Source organism: Ambystoma mexicanum, chromosome 8, assembly GCF_040938575.1.
Source record: "Ambystoma mexicanum isolate Mex_15411 chromosome 8, UKY_AmexF1_1, whole genome shotgun sequence".
In the NCBI taxonomy this organism is placed as follows: Eukaryota; Metazoa; Chordata; class Amphibia; order Caudata; family Ambystomatidae; genus Ambystoma; species Ambystoma mexicanum.
The window spans coordinates 324,880,248-324,895,396 of record NC_090929.1 but is presented as its reverse complement, the minus strand read 5'-3'; the positions used below and the strand labels follow the sequence as shown (position 1 = coordinate 324,895,396).

At 46.1% G+C, this 15,149-nt stretch overlaps 1 protein-coding gene across 2 annotated transcripts in view; it reads right to left on the bottom strand.

Annotated features, from left to right (window-relative positions):
• The window catches only part of ABCA2 (ATP binding cassette subfamily A member 2), a 1,079,583-nt gene that overhangs the window by 190,288 nt on the left and 874,146 nt on the right, over positions 1-15,149 (bottom strand). The window contains exons 25-27 of one of the 2 annotated variants that reach the window (XM_069609742.1): positions 10,387-10,553; positions 7,433-7,553; positions 5,614-5,895 (exon numbers count right to left, since the gene is read on the bottom strand). In XM_069609742.1, coding sequence (XP_069465843.1) covers positions 5,614-5,895; positions 7,433-7,553; positions 10,387-10,553 — 570 coding nt within the window. The remainder of the gene's footprint in view (positions 1-5,613; positions 5,896-7,432; positions 7,554-10,386; positions 10,554-15,149) is intronic. The other variant, XM_069609743.1, reaches the window with a different exon arrangement.

Below are 15,149 nucleotides of genomic sequence, written 5' to 3'. Positions count from 1 at the left end.
GAGCACGCCAATCATTTGACCAGCTTAAGAAGAAGCTACAGACCCAAAACATCAAATATGGTCTCCTGTTCCCGGCACAGCTGAAAATTTACCATAATGGCACAACCGTGCACTTTAATGACCCAAAGGATGCATGGAATTGGGCAGAAAATAACCTGGAGGGAGATTGGGGCCCCACAAATAGAAGGGAACGTGAACGAAATAGACCGCGCCCGGACAGATCCCCGAATGCACAACCACTACAAGGCCAGGATGGACTACCACCAAGAGAAGCCGACTGAACTGTGCGGACACATGCTGATAGCAATGCACTGTCAGAGCTTTTCCCCCCCCCCACATTGAAGAAATGGCGGCTCGAGCGGGGGCCCCCCCCCTCAACAAAGGTAATAGGACCAGCGCCGAGCAACGGCGACAGAATCGCAAAGAAGTTATATCGAATGTATTGATTGTTTGTTCGGTCCGAGCAGACCCTTGTCAGGCTCGGCCTAATGTTGGGGCGACAGGTACTTCCAGTTGGGGTGGAGTATGGGGAGGGTACGAGGGAGTTTGTGTTTAGGACAGAGTTTATTTGTTTGGTTTGCTGCTCTAAGATCAATGCGCGCAATAGGCTGGGGTCGGGTTCCAGGGGGGCGGATAAGGGGCAATGCCCGGAGATACACACAACATTACCCGGCATGTCCGATTCCCGACCACCATGACTGACCACACCGCTGAAAGCAAGAACAGGTCTATTAAGATAATGACCTGGAATGTGAATGGGCTAGGCAGCAGTATCAAGAGACGCCTTGTACTCCAATATTTGAACCGTTATACGCCCGATGTAGCCTTCCTAACCGAAACGCACCTGGCGGGCACAAACTGCAACCTCTTCAAGCGAACTAATTACCGCATCGCGATACACTCAGGTTTCTCCATGGGAGCTAGGGGGGTGCTGATCCTCGTGCACAAACGACTTCCACTGACCCTCTCATCCGTCACACAGGACCCAGGAGGTAGATTCGTTCACATAACCGCGACTCTTTGGGAGCGGCCTATATCCATGCTAGCCGTATATGCACCACCTACCTTACTCACTGCACTACTTGAAGATATAACGCCAATGTTGGCGGCGGACTCCTCGAGCTTGATGGTGGTGGGGGGAGATTTCAACGAGGTCATGCACCCAGAACTTGACCGAACACACATCCGCTCGAGAAATCCAGCTACGCATACCAAACTAGCCACGTTCGCCGACGCAATAGGCCTGAAAGATGTGTGGAGACATTTGCATCCTGGCACGAGAGAATACTCTTTCCTCTCCGGAGCACACGCCTCATTATCTAGACTTGATTACTTTTTTCTCCCGATCTCCGAATTACATCTAGCAACCGATGCACACCTCCTACCCAGAGGTATATCGGACCACTCCCCGCTCGTAATGGTGCTCAATACACACAGGCCGATTCCCCCACCCACGTGGAGGCTAAACAATTATTATCTGGGCTTCCCCGACCTAGTCGAACATATCAAAAAAGGAACAGAATCATACTTTGAACTGAACACAACCTCAGTGGATAGCCCTGTAACATTGTGGGAGGCATACAAACCCGTACTGAGAGGGGAACTCATATCCCAGATCGCAGCCCATAGGAAAAAACACGCCGCGGCGATCCGGGCGGCCGAAAAGCGAGTACAAGAGGCAGAGGTAGCTCATCTATCCCAAGACCTCCCAGAATCCCATCGCGAATTACAGCTAGCACAAAAACAGTTTCAAAACGTCGCCCTGGACAATGCCAAACAGGCACACGCAGCGATGCGGACCAGAGTGTACGAAACCGGGGATAAGGCAGGCAAAATGTTGGCGTGGCTGGAGAGGCGTGACGAGGGGCTCCGACATGTTAGAGCGATCAGAACACAGGGGAATACACTAGTGACAGCGGACCGTGACATAGCGGAAGAGTTCGCAAGCTACTACAAGGAACTCTATGGACCGCCAATCTCCCCCATTGACACTACACCCATCTCGGGAATCACCCTTCCCTCCCTGACACCTGAACAAAGAGCCCTGCTAGAAACCGACATATCGGAGAATGAATTGTCTGCAGCCATAGCCGACCTTCAACCCGGGAAAGCCCCGGGACCCAACGGCCTTCCGGTCGAGGTATGGAAGAAAATAGGCACGAGCGTAATTACACCACACTTGCTGAAAATGTATGAAACCTCCCGAAACAAAGGGTCCCTCCCACAAGACCTGAGACAGGCCACCATAGTGGTCATACCCAAAGCGGACAAACCCCCAGAGTGCTGCAGTTCGTATAGGCCCATTTCCCTTATCAATACAGAAACCAAAATTTTAGCGAAAACCTTAGCCAATAGATTGCAGCAAGTTATACCCTCCTTGATCCACCCGGATCAGTGTGGTTTTATGCCGCAGAGATCCACGCGGATGAATATACATCGATTATTCATGGCGATGGAGAATGCGACCACCATCCGAGACCCGTTGGCCCTGTTGGCCGTAGACTTCGAGAAGGCCTTTGACTCTATCAGGTGGGATGCGATCTGGGAGATAATGCAAAGGATGGGATTCGGGCCCCAGTTTATGAGCTGGGTTAAATTATTGTACAAATCCCCGCTAGCAGTCACGAAAGTGAATGGTCACGTGTCAGGCCCCTTTGAAATCGGCACAGGAACCAGACAAGGATGCCCACTGTCGGCCATGATATTCGCAATAGCGATTGAACCACTCGCTATACTGTTAAGAACAAACGAAACATGGAAGGGATTTAGATGGTCTGAAGCCTGGGAAGATAAGGTGTCCCTATACGCGGACGACTTATTGGTTTACTTACAAGACCCGGTCAGATCCTGCCCCATAGTGACTGATTTACTGCAGAAATACGGCTCCTTCAGTGGCCTGAAAGTAAACTGGGACAAATCCACCTTATTCCCACTTAATCAAGAGGGAGACTCGATCCCGCCCCAATGTCCCTACCGGGTAGAAAGGGAACAATTCAAATACCTAGGTATTCTAATAACAAATAAGCTGACTGATTATGTGCCCAGAAACCTGTACCCAGTCATGACAAGATTTGCAGAGGATGCCCGTCACTGGTCATCCCTCCCGCTGACACTACTGGGTAGAGCTGCACTCTTCAAAATGATGACCCTACCCCGCCTACTCTACATATTACAAAATGCCCCATTACACATCCCTTCAAACATATTTAGGAAAATAGACCAGACACTCCGCAGACTGCTGTGGAATAACGGTCATCCACGCATAGCCCTAGCTACACTCCAAAGATCCATATGGGAGGGCGGAATAGGACTACCCCGAATGCAAACATACTATTGGGCCAGTCAATTGATGAAAGTGAATGACCAACTACACGGCGACACCGATGCACCACACAACAAATCTCTAGAGTCGGACACTCCTGGAAAACCCATCATGCTGTACCTTTATAAGAAAAGAGACCGCGCGGCTACTCCCAACATGCGCGCACAGCTAACACAAATCTGGACAGACGCACACAAGTTCGTGGGATGGGGCGACAAACTATCGCAGGCCCAACCTCTGTGGAACAACAAGAACCTTCCAGGTGTATACACGCTCCCCAGGTGGCCGAACTGGTCCCGGCAAAGTCCGCCCATCTTGGGAGACGTTGTGAAAGATAACACCATGGTCCCTTTTGCAGAGCTGGCTCTCCGACTTGGACTTCCCCAAACCGAACATTACCACTATGCTCAACTACAACACGCACTACGAAACATCCTCCCCGAAGTGAGCCCCCTACCGGACTTCACCCCCATTGAGAGAAATCTACTCCCGGAACCAATTACCCGGAGAGTGACATCGGTTCTATATAGTGCCATAAGTTCCTTTGGCACACCAGATCTACTGTCACTGCGGACCAAGTGGGAATCGGACGTGGGGGCCATACTGCCGGAGGAATGGGTCATGACATTGATGTTCCCTAGGGAGATAGCGATTTCATCAAGGCTTAGATTGGTTCAATTAAAGATATTACACAGAGTATACTATCCCAGGGTGGCCCTACACAGATGGGGAAGAATAGATGATCCGAACTGCCTGCGATGCAAAACGGAAGAGGGTACCTTTTTCCACATCATATGGGATTGCACACATATACAACCACTTTGGGAGGCATGCTGTGCGGAACTCTCTAGAGTTATGGGGAAAACAGTTCCCAGAAACCCTAAGCTACTACTATTGGGGATAGATGATGAAATTGACCTATCTAGATATGAAAAACTGCTCTTGTTCACCACCACCGCACTTTTGAAAAGGAACATTGCTCAAAAATGGGGCTCGGACCAAATACCGAGCTATGAACAATGGAGAACGGATGTGGATATCTGTGTCGCAACGGAATACAGAGTATACGCGGCCAGAGGATGCCCGGCAAAAGCCCTGAAAGTGTGGAGGAAATGGGAAGATGCCCAATGAGGATTATAAAACAACTGGACGCTGCCTGCGGGCTCAACTAAAGCTGTCCCCCCCCCCTTTTTTTCCTTTGCAAACATATGTGTACAACATCTGAAACAGCCAGTAACCCTCTCCGGCAATGCGCATGTATTGATTGTTTACGTTGTTTATTTGTTTAACCTTGTTTTTTCCTAAAAACACCAATAAAATGTGTTATTAAAAAAAAAAAAAAAAAGTCCATGTTCTTACTCTCACATGGCCTCCAGAGAGATGCAGCCGCCACGCCGAAGTTTAACAGTGGAAGCCAGGCTCTACGCCACAGGACCTCGGCAGATGCCAGACTCTTATTCCACAGCGTCTTGTAGAGAAGGATCTTACTTGAATCAATGCAGGCAAAACTCACAGAAATGTATTTTGTGTCCTACATTTTAAGATCTGCTCCAATCCATTATTGGGGCAGGTGGTGACACATTACAATGTTCCATCGTTCAGTATTACATGTGGAATAAGCCTTAGCATGAGGGAGATATGCTCATGTAGCATTTACTTTCCCCGCATACAGGGAATCTTTGGGAGGGAGGGGGTCCTTTAAAGTGGAGGTGGACAATTTACCGTAACAAAATATAAACATATTTCGGATCGTTTTGGCTCAGCTTCGAGCCCCTGATATTTGACTTCCACTGGAAGAGGAGAAGAGTGTTCTCCACATTGCCAGATTCCCCTCCCACAATAGTGTGCTTGCTTTGCTCTTCTCTGTGACGGGGTGAACAAGCTAACAGGTTTGAAAGGTGTAATCATTACCTTGTGTCATGTATCACATGACTGAATATTCCTCTCTGTGTCAACACAGAGAAAGAGAAAAAGTTCCCATTGCTTAGTAACCTGAAGCTTCGGACTTGCAGGGTCCTCCCTGCTAGTGAGCAACCGAGTGGATCCAGATCCCAATCTTAAATCGCAATGTTCCCAGGTGAGATTAGAAAAGAAAATGCCTGCAGGACAATCCATCAGTGAGAGAAAGCAGGCTAAACCCACAACCACCACTATACACTGTGTCCAAACCTAAGGGAAAGGTGTGACCCCCAAGACCGACACAAATCTGCCATATGTCAGAGGAGAAATGGCACCACATATCACACCACAGCAAGACTAAAAGCTGTGCCGTGCACGGCTGCGTTACCAACCTTGCAAACTGACGTTATCAGGGTCCTGCAGATTATCAAACAAGGGCGAATAGTCCCCAAAGAATTCCGAATAAGCCCCACCTTCATCGCCACGCACGGAGCCCAGCGAGGATGAGGAGCATGGCGAGGCCTGTGTCAGCGGCGAGCCATAGATCCGGTTACCCAGCTCCGGCTTCTCCAACACAGCTGCCGCATCATCTGGAAGGGGTACCCCATTGGGGTCTGACTGGTGACCCATTTGGGGTGCAAGATGCAACACATTCTTTTTGGACTCTTTAATGTCTGCAAGAAAATTGAATATTATTAATCTTGGGACACTGTCACAACTATACATTTTAGTTCAAATAATTGTTTGATGCGCTATTTTTCTTCGAAGATGGAGATATTTTAAAACAATAAAAATTTTAAAAAATTAAATTTCTTTTCTGGTCTAGTTTGAAATTGGGCCTTTTTCATTTAGAGTAAAACCTCATTTAATGTCCTCCAAGTATGCAACAAAAAGAGGGCGCCACAGAAACCAAAGATTTTCCAAATCAGTCAATCATAATATGTTGATACAAATTAAAAGCTGAACTTGTAGTCAGAGATGCTTAATACTTCATCAAAAATAAAAAGTGGCACATGAAATTCATTCAAAGCAAGCTCATTTCTTAAACTAACAATATTCCCCAGATCTCAAAATAGACACACAATGTTGCATTTCATCACAGGGGAGCACAGAAGCGCCCCGCTTTGCAGCACCCACCTGAAAGTGCAGTTTAAAAGGCAGCATCATTGTGACAATCTACGTAATACCCGTCTCTGTGATCTGCATCGGCTTCCTGCGACGCTTGGGGTCACACCCAGGCTGGACTTGATGGCATTTAAATTCACCTCCCACCCATGACCGGATCGTCTCACCCTTCAATCCGACACGTATGGAGCCAACCAAGAGTTCCCATGGCACTTCATGGGGTAAGCGCACCTGGCCACAGCTTTTGCTTTGAGCTTTTAGATATCACTTTACACGCTGGACTGTGTAGGTGTTGGTTTCTCCACTGGAATTATGTATCTACAGATCACAGCACGCAAAGCATCGCTGCCAAATAAATGCACTAATTTCTAATGTTGGCTGACGGTATGGCACCATCGGGCAACTATGAGTGAGTGAGGGAACGTTCACACTAATTTAGCTTGCTGAGTGCCCATCCCTGCTGACGATGCACTAGAATTCAAATGGGTGCACAGAACATTTCAACTCCCCTAATCATGATCAGTTCTAAATGATATTTTATTGTTTGCATTGGTTATACTTTGCAGTAGTTTAATGTGCTCTTAGTATGGCTGAATTTGTTAGAAACGCATTTTTAAAGTTGTTTTGAAAAAGCAAAAAGCAAATCTTTCTTAGTTTCATCACCCTTACTTCAAACTAACTCTCCAGCAAGGGGGTATTTTCATATTACGACTCCTTTCAGCCCAACTGGAGCAAATGAATAAAGCCCCAATAAGCAAGGATTGAACCTAAGTGCCATCACCCCCTCAATTCAGAAGGATCTCTCTGCCTCCAACCAAACCATACCATTATCTCTGAATGGGCCGATGTTCTCTCCAACAGTGAACATTTGACAGTCCATTCCCCCTAAAAGCCGGCTTGGTTAGGCTACAGAGCGCACCTAAACCTATTCAGCAGAAACTAGGCAATAACTGAACTCACTAACCCCCCTAGAGGAGAAAGGAGACAGGCCTTGACCTCACAGGATATACTAGGAGCGGAGGAAGTGTTAGAATCAGTATCAAAACCTGCAACTTGAACCTCAGAGCAGTTTAGAAGAAGGCCTACCTGCATCGCTGTTTTCCAGTGACTGGTCCTCTTCGGACACCTTCAGGAAGACCTCCTCCAGGGTTGTGTCCATCAGCCCAAAGCTGGTCAGCTGCAGGTCAGGCAGGTTCTGCTCCAGGTGCTGCAAAGAGTATGAGGAACATGGGAAACCGTAAATAGTGGGGAGTGGAGAGTGCGACCCTAAAGCCAGGTCTGGTGATGTCTCCATCTAGTGCTCGGAGAGAATTTTGGTGGATGCATAATAGTGTCAAAGACACTAACATTATAAGTGTCTAAAAAGCCATAAAGGCAGCTGTGGAGCTACGGCATGTACAGACAACGCCTAGCATGGAGTGATTGTCTAGGAACGGGCCATGTCAATGTTGATGGTACGATATGGTGAAAAAGATGTCTATATTCTGACTTCCATCAGAAAGGCCTCCCTCCTTCCTGGGATTGCATTCCCCCAAGATCATTCTCAGGCAAAATCATTTAAATGGATACAAAAGAGGTCCTTTCAGGAAGTTATAAAGGCCCGCGTTCAACCCTACAAAATGCCAATATCTTTTCACCACTGTGTATGTATAAAATGGGCCCCAAACGTCTTATTAGTGCAGAGACTAGAGAGACAGGTATACGCTACCTTCAGTGCTAGCTAAATGCACACTTCGCCTCCAGCAATCAGAAAAAAGCAAAAGGACTGAAGGAGCCCCCTAAGAATGTGAGCAATAAGGCGATAAAGGAAGGCTTAGAGGTATACGGCAGGGACATCACAGGCACATATTCCGGTGAGCAACACACTGTCCAGGCTACTTTTAATGACACTGGGCTATCCACCAAAAATATAAAGTGATGAAAGGTTTTTAATCAAACAACTGGAGAACATACAAACTACAATGAATTGAGTCTATCTGCACCAATACAGAAGATGACCAGCCATTGCAAACGAGCCTTGGTTCTGCCACCAATGGGATCAGTTCAGTCAGAACTGGTAGGCAATGTACCCCTCTGCACAGCAACACAAGCTGCCCCAGGCATGTTCTGGCCTTGTTGGAGCGAGTGGGTTAGGGGCCGCTTGATTCCTTAGGCAGGGTAAGGAAGGCTCGGATGACTGAGCAGGCACGCTTTCTCCTAGAGAGGCAATCCAACACACAAATGTGATTGATGCAAAGCTTTGCATCTACCTAACTACTGCCATTGGCCTGAGCAGCCTTCCTTAGCCCTGCATGGCATGGGGCTCATTGGCTTACATAGACATAGGCCGATCAGCCCCACTCTTACTGCAGGATTCGTCCTTGTGGCACCATTCAGCAGGCCTGGGCACACAATCTACTCACTATGCTGGAAGTCCAGAGGAAAGTTTGCTGCGGTCTTGTGCTCCGCAACCCAGGGCACGCCTGGACTCACAGTACCATTCAGGTGCATTATTATGGGGTGCATGATGGGAGGAGGACTAAACATGCTTATAACTTGACAGGAACATTTCTTATTCAAACTGGCAATGCCACTAAAAGGTGCCAAATCACTGAAAGGATATCTTTGATATTTTGAAAACCTTATCTTGCACACAAATTGTTGCATTCAAAAATAATTATTATTTAGTGCCATCTCTGAATGTGTAGAGTGTTCTGAGATGGTGAGACCTTAACATGTGCTGTACACTGACAAAGATGACTTAAATGGTTACATGCCTAATAAGCACCTATCAATGTTTAAAAACGTGTGCAAAACATTACATTAAGCAAAGACATAGTAAAACGATTCGGTTCATCGGAGTGAATGGAAGCCTTGTTGAAAGGATTATGCTTAAAGTAGTAGTTTGCAACCACTAACTTGAACACATTTTTAAGAATAAACATGTAGCTAGGAAGTACTTGGACCGTGATGAAGAACTATATTTGTAGTTACAGCATGTTTTGAGATGGAAAACCAGCTGTAAATTGACAATGGGCCTCATTAGGAATCCGGCGGTAACCTTGTCTGTTCTTCCAGTGGGTTGCCACCAGACTCGTAACATTTTACGGGCTCTTGAATTCCCGGTGCCACCGGGACATTACAAGTCCTGGCGGACCAGCAAGTCAGGCTCTGGAAAATGTCCATGGGAATGGGGACTCGCAATAGTGCTGGTGCTTCCATGGCAACTCTGCCTACCGGGGCTGATGCACCCACAGTGGCACCGGCAGGCAGACTTGTATTGTTACGGTCCGGGAGCAAGCTTACCTGCACCCTTGGTTCCAGACTGCCACACTTGTAATGAGGCCCAACGTGCACATAAACGATGCCCGCAGTCTAATAAATATCTTAAAGCTCAAAAACGTGTGCAAGTTAGACGGTTCATACTATTACATTAACGACAGACATAACAAAAATACTTCTGTCTTGTCTGATTAACGCGCATTAGTGTGCAAACTTTAACTTGCACACGTTTTTCAGCATTAAAAGGTCATCATCAGGTGTGCAGACCATATTTGAGTACCATCTATGAGTGCACAGTACTTTCCGAGATAGTGACATTGCGACCTCCAAATGTTCTGTACATTGCTAAGAAGGACTCATGTACCGCCCCCTAACCGATGGGACCCCTCTGCCAATAGGATTCAATGGCAGCTATTATTTTAGCATTGAAACCAATGGCCAAAGGGTTTTCCACATCCGGGGATCTAAAGAGTCCATAACCGATAAAAAATTGCATTTCTATCAATAAGCAAGTCTGGGTTCAGGATCTCCATCCTATCATTTCAGTACTGCCTCTGCCAGCCTATGAACACATTAAGAGTGCTCAGGTGCTAAGCTACAGCTTGCATTGCACTCATGAACATATGCATCTCAATGAGGAGATCAACAAGACGAGATGCCCAAATCAGAAGCAGGGGACACTTTAATATTGCGTTACGCCCCCCCCACCCCACCCCACCCCACCCCACTGAATCCAAATCTGAACCCAAATTGCAGTAGCACCGATTCCTGGGAGTTACCTGGAACAGTCGCTCAAAACAGCCCTTCTTGACGGCCTCGCTGGGCAGGATGTAGGAAAGCTCTGTGTTGGTGTCCGAGATGAGAAGGCAGGAGGTCACAAAGTTTTTAATAAACTGGGAAACACGGAACTCGGAACAGGAGGAGGGGCTGTGTGTTTGGCCCAGATCTACAACAAGAAAAAAAGCACACATGCAAAGTTAAGGACAGATTAAAAGAATGTTAAGGTAAATGATGCTAGTAGGGTCACGCCCTCTGCAGGTCACGTGCTTCACTCTACTGGTGAAGACTCAAGCTGCGGAAAGAACGGATTCAAGTTAGTGTAATGTCTATGCCACTGGGTGGCAGTGCCGGTCAGGCAGAGATGATCATTGTGAAAAGGGGGGCTAATGTGACAAAGTCCTCACCCCGTCTGTCGCAAGGCCTGGAGGCGACCACTGCCGACTAGGAACGCCAACCAACCAGGGCCTTAGTGCCAGAGTCGATAGCTACCTGGAGGCAGTCAGGTGGTGCAATCCACAGAGTGCCTCTCCTAATCCATACCACCTGTTCAAGTCAGATAATAAGAGTTCAAACCTTAGGCTTTCTCCTTAAATCCAGTAGTCAGTGGCAGAAACTACATGGCAATAGAAGAATCAGGGCTCAAGCCCTCGGTGCACTGGAGACAGGAGAACCTGGGGCTGCTACACTACCATAGAGGTCAGACACACGTGTAAAACCGTGTGTCACCACACATACAGTGGGCCCTGCATGGCTGCTGGAAGCTTCATGAATGTTCACTCTTGCACACCCAGAGCTAAAGATGCTGCCAAGAAAGAATATTTTGCCAAACCAAACAGCTGGGGCCTTTGCAGAAACGTACCCGAGGCCTGGAGAAAGGCAGCACTGTTGCTACTGGTGGGGTACACTGGTCAACAGATGCTTGACACAGGCGAATAGTTTGCATACTGGCTGCGAGGAGAGTGACACCGTAGTGTAGAAAGCCTGTAAAGTATCCAGACCGTTACTTTTAACGCAACCAGAGCAGATACACAGTAACATTTGAACGTACCGTCTAATGTACTGAGATACTAAATGTTGTGACTTCCAACACGCATACAATACAGAAAGATTAAACCATACCGTGAGTCTACACCGTTGGACTACTGGTATGCCTCGAACAGAACAGCTGCACTCAGGAATTAGCCAGCTTTTGTCTTTTTTTTAATATACAGAACCACGCTGGAGGAGTGTGACGATTTTATACATTACGTTGGTTTCCCTGAAGAAGTTCTTGTATTATAATCTACTGTAAGCTTAAGAACGAAACATGTTGGGTAGTGAAAATCACTGTAATAATGAACTGTGCCTTAAACTAATTGTTTTAGGACCTTGTTTAGGGATCCGCCAACAGCTGACTTGTCCAAAGAGTAGAGAGTAGCCATGAACGAAAGGGCATTCTAATTGTTAACCAATGGTAAAGGAGAGTGTAGCAGATTAATTCTTGCTAACTTGTTCTGTTTTTTTAAATAAATGATTGATGTATTAATGAATTGTTACAATTTTGTCACTGTTTTGCACAGCACCCGTCACTTTATTGGCGTTTTTGAAATGTGTGCATTATGTGTGTTTATAATTGTTTAGTAGAGAGTTGTAGGTGGTTCTTTGATGAAAAATGACAGTACTGTAATGAATGTGTGTATACCATAAGGACTGATTGTGGTGTTCGAGGCTTTGAAAAACAATACATTGGTTGTTGGGATCTTTTTTGTTTTGTTTTTCACAGGTATTACTGGGGAATGATCCCAATATCCTTAAAATCTCCTCTCCTCTTTCCTTGGCTGAAATTGGGGTACATCAGCCTTCAGCACGGGTTCCCTCTGCCATGCAAGACCCACATGGAGGCTTTCTGCCGCACCAAGCGATACAGGGCACTGACCATGTGAAGGCAGGTACACCAGCGAGGGCAGTGAGGCTTCAATGAACTGCTACAGAGCCTGAAGAGGATGCAGGACTTCAACCTAATCCTGAATTGGCACATGGGGCCCTGGATCCTCAAAGAACCACAGAGGAGCCACAAGTGAATGAATGCTGAACGTGCTCAAGTATACAAAAAACATTGGAAATAAGAAACAAAACCTACCAATAGCAGGCCATGGCACATATGGAGCATGAGAAAGAGTCCAATAAAAGGACTGGATAATTCTGTTACAGCACAGGAGTCACCTGGGTACTATATTACAGAAGACCTGAGCTGGTCATTATATCCCTGTGCTGGGTACTATATTACAATAGCAGTGACCTGGATATTATATCCCTGACCTGGGTACCATATTACAATAGAAGTGAGCTGGACATTATATCCCTGATCCGGGTACTATATTAAAATAGAAGTGAGCTGGACATTATATCCGTAACCTGGTACTACATTACACAAGAAGTGAGCTGGACATTATATCCCCGACATGGGTTATTATAGTACAAAAGATGTGAGCTGGACATTTTATCTCTAGCCTGGGTACTATATTACAAAGAAGTGAGCTGGATATTATACCCTGACCTGGGTATTACAAAAGAAGTGACATGGAAATAATATCCCTAACCTGGGTACCATATTACAATAGAAGTGAGCTCGACATTATATCCCTGACCCGGGTACTTTATTACAAAAGAAGTGAGTTGGACATTGTATTTCTGACAGGGTTACAATATTGTGAAAAAAGTGAGCTGGACATTGTATATAGATGGGGACTAGATCTGTCAGACAAAGAAAGAGAATCCTTCCATGGGGAGGAGGTGCATGTGCCCCCAAGGAAAGCCTGTAGGCGGACAAGGAAGTAAGATGGTCCGACCTAGAGAAACTAAAGGATAGAACGCCAGATCCCATAGCATATCCAAAGCATCCCAAGGGATGATTGTATAGTGAGAAGAGAGAATCACCGCCATATGTGAGCAGGTTAAGATCGTTGTAATGGCGGTCAGGAACCATTGTCCGTACTATGGACAGGCAGATGATGGGAGCCAATTGTGGGTTAGGGTTTACACAGTTTCCCTTATTGGAAAAAGGAGGAGCAAGACCACAATATATTCCATGGCCACAGATCGACAAGGACAATTGAAGATGCAAACTTTCGAGTTTGACAGTGGGTGCAGGAAAATGTATTCATGAGTTAGAAAAAATGATAGGAGGAAATACCTTGTTTTTCTTTATGGGGTGAGCATTCTGTTGACATGGCTACCTGGCTTAGTGGGAAAGATTATGAGAATACGCGATGAATTTTTGTTTAGACCACAGATATCCATGGACGAAGAGGGGGGACAGACAATCCTAATAGAATTAGATGCAGCCATAGTACGAGGGGAAATGGCAATGCTCGAAGGAACGGATGATGAGGGTAGACCATGTAGAACAGTGATAGCTATTGAAGAAGGATGTAGGTTGACTGATGTCACGGACGAGGACATGTTTAGAGATGACCCAACAGATGATGAAGTAGTGTTCTTCATGAGCATCACATATTGGTTTAGAATAGAGAAAAGAGAGATCCCACAGCGCATGGCGATAACGTGGCAGCACCCAGCATTTTTCGATGAAGACTTGGAGATAGTGCCAAGCGCCTTGTGGACTACAGGTCCTTATGAAGTAGGCCTATTGAAGGGGGTACGTGAAGTTAAAATAAAACTGAGACCAGGAGCAATTTTACCTTAAGCAAGACAGTACCCAATGTCTCAAGAGACGGATGAAGGGATTTTTAAAACTATCTCAGCACTGATGGAACAAGGTATCCTGGTACTGTCAGAGTCATCGTGCAACACTGCAGCGTACCCTGTGAAAAAATCAAAGGGAGGGTCATGGAGATTTATACAAGATATGAGACCAATTAATCAGATTGTAGAGGCAGAGTATCCTTTAGTTCCTAACCCGGTGATGATACTATGCAGAATACCAGTAGAAGCTCGATATTTTACAGTGATCGATTTGTAAAAAGGCGTTTTTCTCAATCCGGTTGCACAAAGATTCATAAGACTTGACTTCATTTACGTTTTGCCAGACTTGTCTGAAACATACTAGGCTACCCCAAGGGTACTGTGAATCTCCATTGATCTTTAACAGAGTCCTACAGATGGACCTAGGCAATATTGATTTGAAGAGTGCTGTGATAGAGTACGTAGATGACATTTTAATTTGTAGCACCACAGAATACGAGTGCAGGCAGGACTCGATTCAGTTGATGACTATCCTAGCAAGGTAGACAAAGAGAAGCTACAGTACTGTCAAGAAGAGGTGTTGTACATAGGCCAGTTGATTTCGCATGAGGGAAAGCGGGTAATGCCTGAAAGAGCTGAGGCGATTATGAAGACTGAAAAACCGCACACAGTGAAGCAGATGCAACAGTTTATGGGGCTATGTAATTATGGGGACTATAATTTGTATACAAGACCCCTTTTGCAGGATTTAAAGAAAGCACAGCGAAGCAAAGGGAAAATAAAATGGACTGAGGAAATGGAGGGAGGATTTGAAGAGTTAATGAAAGCAATTTGTACAGCTCCTGTTTTAGGAATGCCCAATTATGCTGAGGAGTTTTTCTTGTTTTCACACACAAATGGGACAGTGATGACTGCAGTGCTTAAACAGAGGACCACATTGGGGTATAAGCCTCTAGCATATTCTAGTGGGATTTTAGATCCAGTTATGAAGGGACACTTTCCGTCCGGACAGTCGTTGGCAGCCACCATGTTCGCAATTGAGAAACTAATTGGGGTACTGTTCATGTTTTCAATTCTT